Raw genomic sequence first — 15,106 nt, 5'->3', positions numbered from 1 at the left:
TTCCAAACAGCATTATCGAACGCAAAAGTACGATAATTTCAGCCCTTGGTCGATGCCACCCAAAACGACTAGTATTAGAAGCAAAATATGACACTTTTACTCAGAAATAAGCTACAATTAGCACCAAAGGTGCACCAAAAGGTTATCGGTTGCTTGGTTTAAGTCAAAAATGTCAAAATTTCCGGAAACCGTTTGGATTTATCATAGAAACACAAATATAAGTAATATAAAACAGATTTTTGCACTATTTAGACGAAAGTTGCGTTTTCTTTGATCTAAGCTTATTTTGAAAGAAATTTTAGGGATAGTGTCTTTTTCATAAGTGTACGATAATTTTTCCATCAGTACAAAAATTTTGACACTCGAATACGATCATTCTCTTCAGCTCACCTGGCCAAACGTAGTGATTATATACTCTTTGCACCTGGCAACCTTTTATGTCAATGTCAAAATAGAAATAGAATACTAAGTTACTAACCTAACAAAAAAAAAAAAAAGTTACTAACCTGTGCATCTTATGCGTGCACAGTAACAATTATTTAGTGTTAATAATAAACACAATGTTGAACAATATTGTAGTGCACCTATGTACAAGATCTTTAGCGCATTCTAACACTAGAAACTTCAAAAACTTTGGCCATAAGAGACAGCCTATACCTGGAGTAACAACGCTTTGGCATGGATTCTTAACTTTTACTTTTATTGGACTTGGAGTCGAGTGGGAAAGGTAAATTAATACATACATACTTTAGCACTTAACACTCCCTTGTTCCGTGTCATGACATATAAGTTTTAATTTACGAGCTTTTATTTAATTTAGCGTAATGTTTGACCCACACGTACATTACTTGGAAGCAAGGTTTGATCCATTTTCCAATGTCTGATTGGGCTGGAATTCGACATAGTTATGTAAGACGGTGACAGTATTATGATTCCATCGAGCTGATCTGATGTAGATAGAAATAGGCCATAAGAACTCGGTGATGAAACTATGCAATCTAATTGAGTTTGGGCTTGTTAGAATCGCTTGGATCAGCAGTACTTACTTACTTACTCCGTTGGCTCAGCGACCCAAAATGAGACTTGGCCTCCGACACAAGACAGCGCCACTTTTCTCGGCAGCAGTAGATAAAGATTTTTTTTTATACAGTAACAATAATGTGATTGTATCTTTAATGTGATCATGTAGGCTAAGGTTTTTGCTATACTTTTATTAGTTTATCAGATGTATTGTAAAAGCCAATGTTAATTTTATCTCAATTATGAGTGTTACACATTTAAGTAATTAGTCAAATTAAAACAGAAATAAATACGAAATATCATTTGATATTTACCAGTCGCTTTTCGGTGAAGGAAAACATCGTGAGGAAACCGGACTAATCCCAACAAGGCCTAGTTTATCCTCTGGGTTGGAAGGTCTGATGGCAGTCGCTTTCGTAAAAACTAGTGCCTACGCCAAATCTTGGGATTAGTTGTCAAGCGGACCCCAGGCTCCCATGAGCCGTGGCAAATGCCGGGACAACGCGAGGAAGAAGAAGGAGTCAAATTAAAACAGACTTGCAAAAAAACCATTAAATTTCTGACTTTATGTTTTTCTTTTTTTTCAGAATAGCAAAATTTATGCTAGGTGATGATGATGTGAAAATATCATGGGATCCGGCAGACCCTGTTCCAAAGGAATAATAGGTAAACCTTAAATTATTAAGTTATAATTTGTACAAAGCCATGTATTTTAAATGTAGTTAAACTGTGGTACATTGTTGTATAGTTCATAATGTATTTTTAAATAAAAATTGTTCTTAGAAGGACACAACATATTTTTGTGTTACTCAGTGCCTTCTTGAAATACCATGCTTATTTATATTTGAATTGGGTAAATATTTGGTATTACAAATATTAAGATACTTCTTTTCGTTTTCATATTGTGGTTCCTTTTTCATATGATGGATACCCAGTAGGCCATACATCGTAATATGATGGTATTATAATTATTTAGTAGGCGTTCGCTCAAGGCTCAGAAACCAGTTAAATTTCCAAACTGTTATCATGTTCTTGGCGCAAAACCTTTTAATTTCGGTTTCGCTTTAGTACAAAAAACCATTTTCTTTCTATGTAGGTGTCTTTGTTTCCCGCCCCATGGTCGACCACGACGACATAAAAAAGACTGCGGGGAGGAAGTGGCTCCAGCTCGCACAGAACTGTGACGAGTGGCACAAAATGAAGGAGGCCTACACCCGACGGGTAGAGAAGGGTTAAAGAGAGAGAGAGAGAGAGAGTCTTTGTTTACGTGGCACACTACCAGGCCAGCCAATCGTTCTTCGCTCGTCGCATAAACCGGTTTATTTAGGTTACAATAAAGTTCATAAAACATTTGCATTCTTATGAAAGTTCAGAGTAAAACCAAAATAAACCAATAATGAACGCTATTTATAAAACCGGTTCCGAGCCATGAGTTCACTAATTTCGGGCATCTTCCTTTTTTACTCCAGTTAAAGTGTAATTAGAGTGACAGAGATAGTTTCTTGAAATTTACTAACTTCGATTTTTGCGGTTATAGCCCAGATCATACATGGCCTGATTTCATTGTGTACAATCTTTGTTATTGGTAATAGGAATACACCAAACCAAATCCTTCAGTGCCCAAAGCTGGCTATTGACAGGCTGTGGTACATTCAGTTTATAATTTATCCTTTTTGTTACACCTTCTTGTTCAGTATCATAATGTTGAAGAGAGGTCCTTTCCCTCTCGTTTTGAGCTTTTGTGACCGTTGTCAGGTTTAGGCGGTGACACCTAATAGGCGGGTCCACACAGAGCGAGCATACGCGCAAGGCAATTTCTTCGCGCACAAACCGGCCAGTGTAGACTTGCCTCGGCCGAGGCGGCGCGCGCGTTTTCCTCGCCTGAGTACTGAGAAAACGCGCCGAGGCACGTCTACACAGGCCGTATTTTGCGTGAGTAAATTGCCTCGCGCGTGTCTCGCTCCGGCTATTGATTTATTTTGCTGGCTATATATGACCTATCTCTAAGGTCTACTTACTGATTTCGGTTCCTGAAAATTTCCAAAATATAAATAATACAATATACAAGAAAATATTTTATTTAAGCTCAGAATTGCTTATCAATCTAATGATAATTGTAATATTACCTAAAATAAATATATCTGATTAATATTACTATTAACAAAAGTAAAAACGGCAAATTTTGAATTCTTTCTTACATTACGTCCATAATATGTAGTCATAACTGTGGTTAAAAATAAGTCCTTAAAACTAACATCAACTATAAAAAATGGTAGATTTAATTGTAAGTATTACAATGGGATATATTCATAAAAATACACATTATTAATATTAATACCTCATTATCATAGTTAAATGGCTAAAATTAAATCTATAAATGTTGTATTATCTTCCATTTGGTGCACCAATCATAAAAGTAACGGTCAAAATTATCATTTTCGTTTTTTTATCGTCATTCATAATTAACCAAAAAATTATAAAGTAACTACTTAGCTGGTCACATTGTTGCAGAACCATGGATCTTATTATTTTTATAACCCAGATACATATCACTTTAGTACTAAATTGATGCAGGAGCATTATTGGGTAGCAAATTGACCAATCAAACTCTAATTTTAGTATCTGAAGACCTATCGCCAACTTCGAAAAACGTTATACTTGCGTATTAAAGCGATAGAGAGGCAAGTGAACAAATTTCGTTTTACGCGGTAGGGTCTCTGGGATATTTTAAATTTCGCGCCTTTTTTTACTGACAAAGCTGGGTTGCCAGAATATAAAATCAGCTTACTTCGCTGTACCGTTCCACGGTGTTGCAACACGTAAGTTGTGACTGTGCATTGTTAGTGTTAGTGAACTGGCAACATTCCGGAAGCTGTATACAAAGCTCAACTTTAAGAAAGTTACCCAGTGCCATAAATAAAATAAAAAGTATATGGCACTTAATATTCTTCCTTAATATGAGTACACAAATATATATCACTTTAATGCGAGCAATTTAATAAGCACCAATTGTTAATTTATACATTACTCATACACAACGGTTGTAAGTTGGTTAACTTTAATTATGTACATCTGTGAGTTAAGTATATAAAAGGGGTTTTTTTATTCAACATTAAACTTATTACAATATGCGCATGGAAGTGTCGGGTACCAACATCCGAAACTTTCAAAGTATATGAGTAACTCGATGACTAGTTTTAATATGCATTTATATTTGACTAAATATTGGTAATTTTGATTTTATTTTTTACCGTGACAATTTTCCTTAACGTATTGATACATAAGATTATATACAATTAAGAAGAAACATAGAATGATCGCATGATAATGCACGGGCATGTTGTAGATGGCGCGTAAGACGCCAGGTTCTTTAACTTTGACACTGTTTACTTTAGACTTCTTTCTCTCCTTTGGAGCTTCAGTCGCGTATGATTGAACGTTCGTCACGTTTTCTTTTCGGTAATCACTCGCAGAATAAACACGAGAATCTACTTGGCTTTCTTGTCTAAATTGCGTTTGTTGGACTTCCCTGAATGTATCTTCATGTTGCACAATCTTCCCGCCCGCGTTTTTACCCCCGCACGCCTCCAAACTCTCTTGCAAATAATGATCTATCTTTGTCAACTGCTCTGATACAAGGAAATTTGCTAGCGGACTTGGTGATCTTGCTATCGGCTCCGATACTAGAAAGCCTATAGGACTAGGCGATCTTCTAAATCCCGTCAAAGGACTAGGTGGTATTTTAGAAGGTTGAGAATTTAGGAATCCCGCTAAAGGACTTGGTGTCATTTTAACTGGCTCTGAAGTTACGAATCCTGCAGGACTAGGCGATCTTTTAATTGACTCTGAATTTAGAAATCCTGCTAAAGGACTTGGCGTACTCTTTACGGATTCGGTAGAAAGGAAGCCCGGCAGAGGGCTGGGCGATCCTTTGATCTCGTCGCCCAAATTACTCTGGAATTGTTTCTCCTTACATATCGAATTGACGATCTTGTAGCTCTGCAGATCTTCGAATCCGTCCTTAATGTACGGAACAGGCGTCTGCGGCCGCTCGACTTGGGAAGGCGTTAGCAGACGAGGAGCATTAAACTCTAAAACCGGAGTGAATTTGACTTTGATGACTTCCTCGTTGGTGATAGTTTCCGTTTTCACTATATCGCCTACATAGTCTTTTCCAGTATTGCTGACGCTTTCATAAACGCTAGGCGAGTTAGTGACGTCACGGCGTGAGGAACAATGCATGCGATCGACAGTTACTTTGCTCAGTAACTTGCCATCCTTACTTCTGATGTCGGAAAACAGCCCTCCATCGAAGTGGAGGGGCGTTTCCAACTTTCTCGTCCTCTGCGGAGATTCCATACGAGGAGAAGGCGTCGCGGGAGCAGGGGAAACGGGGCGGAAGGTAGTCGTCGAATAAACAGTATCAGAGTTGTACATCACGCAGCGGCATCTAGCGGGCGTGTGTCTTGCAGAAGGGTCGTCCTCCCTTAGCGAAGAAGCTCTGTCCTTCGAGGTTCTTTTTGCAGACCTGGAAATATTCAGACAGTCGTAACAGTGGATACTAGACATATGTTTAATTAGTCCACACTTCTACATTTATATTAAAACAAGTTGAGGTATACATTGTCATAATACTTTAATTTTCAATGAATTGATAAGTATCGCTTTATAATGTTATGCGTTCATGAAGATCTCTATTGAAAATTCTTTTATCAAACAATTCATTGAATGTGTCAAGTGTAGTACATAAAATAGCCAAACGATGCAAATAACTATACATATACATTAAGGTATATGTCAGTCAAATTCGTATATTTTGACGAGACAAAAGCATTACCGGGATCAAGCAAATGACAAAGGACAACCGGCCTTAACTTAAGCTTAGAATTCACTAGGGGACAAATCGTATCGTTTCGACCCAACTAGAGCCTGTGCGGAAAGAGTCGTAGAATGTATTGGATCCCGTACATTTCACGACTCTTCTCTTTCCGCACAGACTCTACGTCACGCGATATGCGATAAATTTGTCACCTTTAGTACTTTTAGGTGTTTTAAATATAGTAAACACATCGCCCGCTATGTTTTTAAGTCATTCAGTCGATGACATACCACCACCGATAGAAAAAAGGGTGCCATGATTGGCTGAATCTGCGGTATTTTGTATCTATGGCATTATGTGATTGGCTGAATGAGTGCATCACGTACATTTTTTGTTTACATTTTTTCAACACCTAAAAGTAGGTACAAACGTGAATTTCCAGCTTTTGACTTCCAGAACCTTGGGAAGTTTGAATGGAAACCATATACAAGATGTTACACGGAAACTACTAATATACAGTTATTCTAGGGGGAACACTCACGCATGAAGGGGATGTTAATCGGATAAAACTTAACTCTGATGTTACTGCGTATGATGTTTATATGTCGTATATTTAGTTCGTCGACGTAATGAACAGTGTGTAAAGAACTCAGTATGGTACCTACTTCAGATGATATTAAATTGATTTTTGTAAAAAAAAAATAGATCTAATTGTTTAAAATATAATAAGAATTAAAATTCAATGCTGCGTTTTACTCGAATGACTGATTGAAAAGTGTAGATGGATTGAAGATATTCAAGATGTGGGTAGATTACTAGGTTATAGACTGCTCAATTTGAGCTTTTAATGTCCAATTTCCCCAAGACATTTCCAGAGATTTCCAATTCAACAGAGTTTTGTACTTTTTACACCAAGTCCCCACCGGACTAACTTCTATTTCGACAAATCCAATCACGTTATCCCTGTCTCTGGAGTTTTCTTCAGATAACTGCGACTGCTGATTTCTATTCGCGCATTTATCCTTACGAAAATGGCACGTGTAGGGAATGAAGATTTGTGAAAATGATAATCTATACAAAAGATAATCTGTAGAAATGTATCTGCGGACATAGAATTTTGTAAAGATGGGAAACAATATGCGTAATTAGGCATTGCAATTTCTTTATGATTGTGTTCAAAGGGATTACTGAATGGTATGGACCAGAGGTGTTATGGAATTTTATCTGGAGAAATGGAAAGGAGAAAAGATAATGCCGAAATTAAACATTTTACAGTTTGAATTGAAATGAATCACAGTTTGACTATTTCATGTATTTACAATAACTTGAGTTCATATAAGAATTGGAGTATTTATCGTAAATCTATTTAATAATCGAATACCTAACTGGAACCCAATGATCGATATCATAAAGTGTGATCTAAAGGATAAGGAGAGACAGAGAGAGATTTTTAGAAAAAGTTGGCAATTGAGTATGAATTTGCTTAAAAAACTAGTGTTCACTTCTAAAAAATAGTATCAGAAATTATTAATTTCCAGCGATGTCAAGGGATCAACTGTACAAGATATCAGATAGGTACCATTTAATTGAGTCAAGTTATTTTGTTAAATAAATATTTATATTTTCTGTGGTCATGGCGAGTTTAAGAACGGACAGTCTTTAGAAGAGCACAAATAAGTCGTTGTCAGACATCAGGACCGGGTCCTTAAGAAGTCCTCAAGGACTCTTTCAATCGTTTGACTCTATCAGCACTTCATGCGAAAAAGAAGCGTCGGAATAATCTTATGTATTTCACATTCGGATCGAAAATCGGGTCCCAGTCCTACATGAGTGTGTGTGTATTTAGTAGGTATCATACGCACCGTGCAGTTGAAGCAGTGACTGTGGTAGTTATTGTTGAGCGCCTCGACCCACCTGTCGCCCGCCTCCACCGGGAACCCGCACGCGAAACATTTCGTCGTGAACAACTCGTTCCAGTCTGGAAAATTGGGAATCACATGTGTAGGAGAATGTAATAAAGAATCTCTTTTTCTTCTTCCTAGCGTTATCCCGGCATATTACCACGGTTCATAAGAGCTTGGGGTTCGCTTGACAACTAATCCCAAGATTTGGCGTTGGCACTAGTTTTTACGAAAGTGAGTGCCATCTGACCTTCCAACCCAGAGGGTAAAACTAGTCCTTGTTGGGATTAATCCGGTTTCCTCACGATGTTTTCCTTCACCGAAAAGCGACTGGTAAATATCAAATGATATTTCAGACAAAAGTTCCGAAAAACTCATTGGTAGTACGAGCCGGGGTTTGAACCCGCGACCTGCGGATTGCAAGTCGCACGCTCTTACCGCTAGGCCACCAGCGCTTCTTAGAATGTAATAAAGAATATGTGTATATATACTATGGGTAGCAGTGGGAGGATACAGGCTAAATAGGGTAGCCCGTTAGAGAAAAAAGTGTTAGTCGAAAAAAATAATATCCAGAAGAAATCAAAGAAAAATTGGCAATACGTCTAAATTCCTTTAGATATTTTCATTTTTTTTGTGAATTTTAAATAGTTCCACCAGGACTTTGACAAAATGGAATTTTAATATGCTGAGATTGCTGAGTTTTGACAATGGACTTTCAGCCTCAAACGCATATATGACAACGCATATATAGCATATATGTCTGTCAAATTTCTAAAGACCTGCTTTAGAAATTTTGTTGACCCGGGATGTAGATATAATCGACCAACTATAGTTACTATACTACAATTACTTATTTGATTTATCGTTATCAAGTTACCTGATTCGCAGTAGGGCAGGCCGTCCTCCAGGAAGAAGGGGTTGTTGCCAAACAACTTGCCGCAGTACACGCAGTTGAAGCACTCCGGGTGGAAGTGCTTGCCGATTGCGTTCAGACAATCCTGAAATTATACGGACATTTATGTTATAAGTGTTAAGTTTAGATTTTCTCTATCGTACGAATTGGAGAGCATTGGTGTGTAAAGCAATGACTTCATGTAATCACTACCCTCAACTACAGATTACATAATACTAGTACTCTTGTCGAGAGAAAACAGAAAGAACAGAAAGATTGTTTGAAGAGATGATGTGTGAATTTCCATACTTCAACAGTTAACAATGAAGGCGATTTTGTTGTTATAGAATCAAAGATGTTTAAAGTGCTCTGAGCCGATTTAATTTCGACGTCCAACATTTGGTTCTTAGAGATTACAAAAGAAGCTTTCAAATAATAATCGTACAAAAAATACAAATGAGTGGAATTTTATCCAGCTCTAGGAACCCTGAGATTATACTAAATGAAGAAACAAATTTCGAAAAGCGACATTCGGTCATGCTACGGATATGAGAGGAACAGAGATGAGGAAGTGAGAAAAAAACTTACGCCCTTGATTTTGGCGTGGCACTTGTCGCAAGCGGGCGCGATGTACTGTTCGAAGCAGAACTCGCAGTAGAGCTGGCCGTTCTCCTCCACGAAGCCGATGTCCTGTAGCGGGCGCCTGCACGTCGCGTTAACGCAGATGAAGTGCTCGGGGCACCAGATGCGGCCCAGTGCGGTTATGAACGGACCCCTGTTTTGAAGTTCAAGTGTTAGACAATTTTGACAGCATCAACTACGCTTTGGCCGCATGTCAGCCTTTTGACTCCCAATACGTCACGATCGCATTTCTGATTCTTTTTTATATCTAATTCTGCCCTCTATCAGGTTTGCAAAGAAGTTATCGTGGTGTATCAGGTAATTTACAGTTTAGTTAATTTGTTAATAGAAAACTCGTGCTTCATTCTTACACACAGTCATGCTTTAACTTACTTTGAATTTTGTTGTTTTTTTTTGTATTTACTTTTTATATTTACAAATAGATTTGTAATTTTACCTGGTTATAGTTTTGTCACACTTGTGGCATACGGGTAACAGTCCGTCAGCAACATCGGCAGATGTCATTGTGCTTAGAGGACGAGCTATAATATGAGAGTCTCTCCTGCCATCCACATTCCTCTCTGTCCGTTTCTGCCTTCGTTTTACAACAACATCAGCATCACTGTCATTTTGCTTATTGAAATCATTACTTGAACCAGTCTCTTCTTCAACGGAATCTGCGTCATCAGAGCTGTTCCAATTACGTTGATTGTTAATGTTACCATTACCGTTAACCTTCACCGGTTTCAAGGAATATAATGAATTGTCATATAGATTGTGTGGTAATGAATCAATTTTCGGAGATTCATCAGTGTGGAATTTATTGTTGCTCTTTTCGTTTGATATTTTCTCAAACATACTGGCTTTTTTAAACGTGTTTGTGTCTGGAACCATGTTGATTATTTTGTCTTTTTGGTATATACTATCTGAGTAGCCGTTTATATCATTCACAAGATTATCTTTATCAAAGGAGTTCCTTTTGCCTATGATATTCTTTTTCGAGTCCACTAACAATTCTGTTTTGGATGCATCATGTTTATTTATTCCGTTGAGGAAGGAGGACTTTTCATTTGAATCTTTTTTCCGCAATGTGTTCAAATAGTTATTTTCAACTTTTTCCTTTTCGATGCCCATTGAACCAATGGATCCATTTAATTTCTTATTTGTTTTCTCAAGAGTTTGTGTTTTGTCTGTGATATTGGCTCCGTTGTTTCCTCCGTATAATGCCTTAGAGTCTATCATATCTAATAATTGGCCAGTAGGGGAATTTCTGGCATTGAATGTCGGAATAGGCGAATTCGGGATTGGTGGTGGAACTGGTGCACCATTGATTTTGTGAGGAGTTGAAAAGTGCTTATTAGGAGTATCATTTAATTTATCAAAGCACATTGGCGGTGGAGGTGGTGGGTTACCGTTTACGTTAATTGTAACAGCTGTAGGTTGATTGGGACTCTCTTTTATTTTATCTCCAATATTTTTAGCTTGCGGCGAAGCGCCGTTACTATTGCCGTTCGTGAAATTGGCAGTTACAGCTGGGTGATTGTTTAAGAGAGTTTCTTTAATTTTATCTCCAATATTTTGGATACAATTGTCTGGTTTGCAATTCCTTTCGAATGTTTTATTTAACGGACGTCTTAAAGTACTTTCGCGGCTGCTGTCCCCTGATTCCAGATTATCCGTATTTAGGGGATGTTTTGTCACAACTGTGTCTTGGATCTTATCTGCCATAGATTGGATATGATCTGCTGGTTTTATTTTTCTTTGTACTCCAATTTCGTATCCATTTAGCGCCATTTTCGCCATTTTTCTGATAAGTCTCTCCTCGGCTGCACTTTTGAACTCTGGTTTGTGAGGGACATGGTGAGTCGGAGTCTCGTTAGCTGTTAGAAAATCAAAACCAACAAATTAAACAAATGTTAAAAGCAGGGTTATATGGAAACTTCCTAAACACTCACATCAAACACAAAATCTAAATATTAATGTCCTAACTTATTATTTGTATTACAACAACACGCAACAACCTATTCACTTGAAACCATGCAACACGCTTCAAACATAACAATTGCTCATGTTTCCAAATCACCTAATATTGCCATTGCAGGAACCGCAAAGGGGTATACGAGATCCTGGCAGAGCAGCCTTGTTCAAAATGCCTCTGCCGCGTTTGGGGGCTGAAGAAACTCCAAAGGTTTTGCCACGAGCGGCAGCTCCTACGCTGGAACCTGTCGATGGGGTAGGATCACACACTGGACCTTGGTTAGCACCAGAAATCGAAGGATTTGGATAACAGCTTTCAGTGTTTCTACTAGCAACAACATTTTGATTAGTGTGGTTAACAGATGAAGTCTGGGAAGAAGAAAAACTCATGACCGGAGGTGGAAACACTTGTTTACGATTACTGGATGTTTGAACGTTAGATTCAATTTGCTGTTGCGTACCAAATGATGACAAACCACCTTTATGTATTTCTATAACTTTAGCGGACTGCGTTCTTTCATACTCTTCAAATGTTTTCCTACTCGTTTGCACAGTCGTATTGCCATACTCGGAAACATTTTGCGATTGCGCTTGTCTTTGGCCGTAGTTTTGGTTGATTGCAGAATCTTCCTTGATGCTCATATTGCCTTTATTATAAGTTTCGCTTTTAAACCCGACGTTCGAATGTTTTTGTTCTTTAATAACCGATGGCTGATCTTGGCTCCAATTTTTAGCACCAGAAGCGTTAAAAACTTCGACGCCGCTTTGGAATCCTTTCTGTGACATTTCGTGCTCTTTGCGGAGATTCGATGTGGCTTGAGTCAAAAGAGAGTGAGCGCCACTTCTCTGTGGAGTGGATTCTTTAATACGGGGTGCGTGAGCCTTCAACGGATTTGGTGGTGGTCCTGGAGCTGGAGATTTCGATCTCATTCTTGGAGTGGGAGATCGACTTGTCTCCGGGCTCGACGGTTCGTAAAGATGAGTTTCCAATGCCGAATGCTCCACCGATACTAAATTCATTTGGTAATATGGGATTATGGGGGCAGGTTTGTTTATCATACTAGGAGTTGAAGGTCGACTTCGAGCAGGGGACGCCCTCAGGAAAGGCTCGTCAGTGACTGGTTGAAATGTCATTGAAATAGGTGCATCTTTATGGAAGTGCACAGGAGGTGGTTGGGCTGGAGTTCTCATCTCTGGTGTAAATCTTGGTTGGGGTATGGGAGCAGGAGGTATTTTTGGTTCTACCGGTTTATCCTTTGGTTTGATAGGCGGATCAGTGGTAGGAGTAACAGGCCTTTGAAGTACAGCAGGAGCGAAATTAACATCCGGGGTGATGCCTCTTTGAGATGGTAGTTGCTCAAAGTGCTTTTGATATGGAGGAATATTGTCAGGTTTATGTAAACCAGATTTTGATCTAACGGATACCGATGACGAAGATTCCTTTTTATCTAATTGTTCGAAGAAGTTTTGAGCAGATTTAACAGACGAAAATCCTTGAGTAGTCATGTTGCTGAATGTATTTTTTGACTGTTGCATCATTTGAGATTCTGTTATCATAGATTCTTGTTTTCGTACAGATTTCTCGAAATTAGCTTTGATATCGTGACTCATAGGTGGGAAATTTGCAAGCTGGCAAAACTCTTCTGGTTGTGGTGGTGGGAATACTTGTTTGGGTACGGGCCTAAAAGCAGACATTTCGGATGACGATTGTAACTTACATGTGTTTTGCATATTTGATGTTTCGGAATGAGTCATCTGTGTTATAGATTGCGTTGCAATAGGACGTACGATATCCGAAGAAGTTGACTGAACTTGAACTGTCGACGTTGAGGTGTAATGGGTGGATTGACTACTTTGGGTAGATTTATTGGTAATGCTTCCTAAAGGTAAAGGACTATAAGAACGTTCTGGGGCAATAGTCAAAGCCTCCTTAAGAGAACTTCGCTCGGTATTTGGCACAATACTACCTCCTGGTGTAAAAGGCCGGTCAGGAGCGGTGGTTAAAGCTTCAACAAACGGAGAAGAGGTTTCGTCACGGGGCGGTACTTTGGGCTCTATGATTATTTTGAAGTCCGGTGGAATGTAGGGTTCAGTCTGTTGGGGCAATGGTATAGGTTCATCTTTTTTTTCGGGTGGATTATAAGTCTTAATTGGTGGGATAGGTGTTATGCCGCGCTTGGGTTGCTGAGCAAACATAGGTGACGGCTGTGGTGGAATTTCTACTTTTAAGGGATCTTGTACCTCCTGCTGTATTTCGTTTTGGGTTTCGTTAGAAACTGGAGGATTTGGATTTTCAGGTAACAAGTTACTTTGAATGAGTAAGTTACTGGGTGCAGCAGGTTCGGGTAAAGGAGAGTATGGCCTATCTGGTGCTGTCGTTAAAGCATCAATCATGGAACATACAAATCCTTTAGGAACGGGATTAGGAATAGATGTCGGCGGTAAAGGCTTTATTGGTGATGTAAGATTTGACTGTAAGATATTCTTATTGGCCGGGTTTTCGGGGTTTGTATTGGTAATTGGAATATTTTCAAGTGACTGTTTTCTATCGTCTTTTATTGTATTTTCGTGAATTGGAGCTATCGGCTGTTCCATAGCTTCTGACTGTTCTTTGTCAACTTGAGAATCTTGAGTATTGTTCGCAATATCGGTAGTATTTAGTTTACATTCGGTTAAACATTCTCTTTGGCTTTCGTGGGCCATTTGAGCAGTGATGATTTCTGTAGTTGCAACATCGACAGTTGTTACTTGACTTTCGATTAAAGATTCCCTTCTACTTTCTTGAGCATTTTGTTCTGCCATAATGTCTGTTTTTGGAACATCTACAGTTGTTATTTGACTGTCAGTCACGGATTTCCTTTTACATTCTTGGCTTCTTAGTTCAGTTGTTGGAGCATCAACAGTTTTTGTTTGACTTTCACAAACTGATTCTCGTCTGCGTTGTTGACTTCTAGTTTCAGTTACAATTTCTGTTTTCGGGACATCGACGGTCTTTATTTGACTTTCAGTTAAAGATTCCCTTTTGCACTGTTCATAACGTTGTTCGGTTACCATTTCTGATTTTATTTCAGCCGCAGATTCTTTTCTCGACATAGACTTTGACTCAAGTTTGCTCATGGGATTATCAAAGATTTTTTCTACGGGAGGGCTAGTCTGAGATTGATACATAGTTGACATCTGACTTTGTGAGACAGCTTGTTCTGAGAAAGATTGTACGGTGCAGCTAGTCTCGCTTATTACTTGTTGTGACTGCTTGCTTTCCACAACTGAAACGGTCTCTGAACGAGTAGTAGCTGCAGTGGCAGTTGACATTTGCGCCGCCGCGTATGAGGAGCTAGATGAAAACTCTGCAATTTGCTGAGAAGTTGAAATAGATTGTATGCTTGTATCCTGCATAGTACTGACTGGCAACGCTACTTTGCTCATTTTCCTTTCCATGGGCGCCTCTTTGACAGGAGCCGGCTCAGCTCTGGGTTTTTGGCAAAGTGTTTTCGGATAATCGCTCAATACATTAGGTGGTTCATCTTCTGGCGGGTTCGGTGGGGGCCACACAACGCTTTTCACATTCTTGCCTGTTAGTAAGTTATATGGTTTCGAAGGGTTGAAAAAGTGGTTGGAAAAAATGAAATAAAACATTAGTGATTTCGAAAAAGCATTAATCCTATTAACTAAAAGAAGCGGCTCTAAAGAAAATAACGAAAAGTTTTACGATAGCGAAGTATGAATGATCGTTGGAGTATCAGTGCCAGGAGTTATTTTAATGTTGCGGTTGACATTGGCTGCTCGCTTAGCGCATACATTACACATGTGTATTTAGATACAAATAGCTATTATAAGCCGAGTTGCGCTTTACACATTATCCTATTTATATTTTAC

The 15,106-nt window shown here is 38.7% G+C and overlaps 1 protein-coding gene and 1 long non-coding RNA gene across 6 annotated transcripts in view; one reads left to right on the top strand and one right to left on the bottom strand.

Moving 5' to 3' along the window:
* The first annotated feature begins 471 nt into the window (after window positions 1-471).
* LOC133520122 (uncharacterized) lies at window positions 472-1,815 on the top strand. Its single transcript, XR_009799702.1, has 2 exons — window positions 472-727; window positions 1,608-1,815. It is a non-coding gene; the product is annotated as an uncharacterized LOC133520122 (long non-coding RNA).
* A 1,267-nt stretch (window positions 1,816-3,082) lies between these two features.
* Window positions 3,083-15,106, bottom strand: part of LOC133520121 (PDZ and LIM domain protein Zasp) — an 89,013-nt gene continuing 76,989 nt past the window's right edge. For 2 of the 5 annotated variants that reach the window (XM_061854448.1, XM_061854449.1), the window contains exons 11-15: window positions 9,711-11,133; window positions 9,221-9,407; window positions 8,618-8,738; window positions 7,702-7,817; window positions 3,083-5,548 (exon numbers count right to left, since the gene is read on the bottom strand). In XM_061854448.1, coding sequence (XP_061710432.1) covers window positions 5,471-5,548; window positions 7,702-7,817; window positions 8,618-8,738; window positions 9,221-9,407; window positions 9,711-11,133 — 1,925 coding nt within the window. In that variant the 3' untranslated portion in view covers window positions 3,083-5,470. Of the gene's footprint in view, window positions 5,549-7,701; window positions 7,818-8,617; window positions 8,739-9,220; window positions 9,408-9,710; window positions 11,134-11,336; window positions 15,095-15,106 lie in introns of those variants that run through there. The other 3 variants (XM_061854450.1, XM_061854451.1, XM_061854447.1) reach the window with 2 other exon arrangements.

This window comes from Cydia pomonella, chromosome 7 (assembly GCF_033807575.1).
Source record: "Cydia pomonella isolate Wapato2018A chromosome 7, ilCydPomo1, whole genome shotgun sequence".
Classification (NCBI taxonomy): Eukaryota; Metazoa; Arthropoda; class Insecta; order Lepidoptera; family Tortricidae; genus Cydia; species Cydia pomonella.
This window is presented reverse-complemented; position numbering and strand designations above follow the sequence as displayed.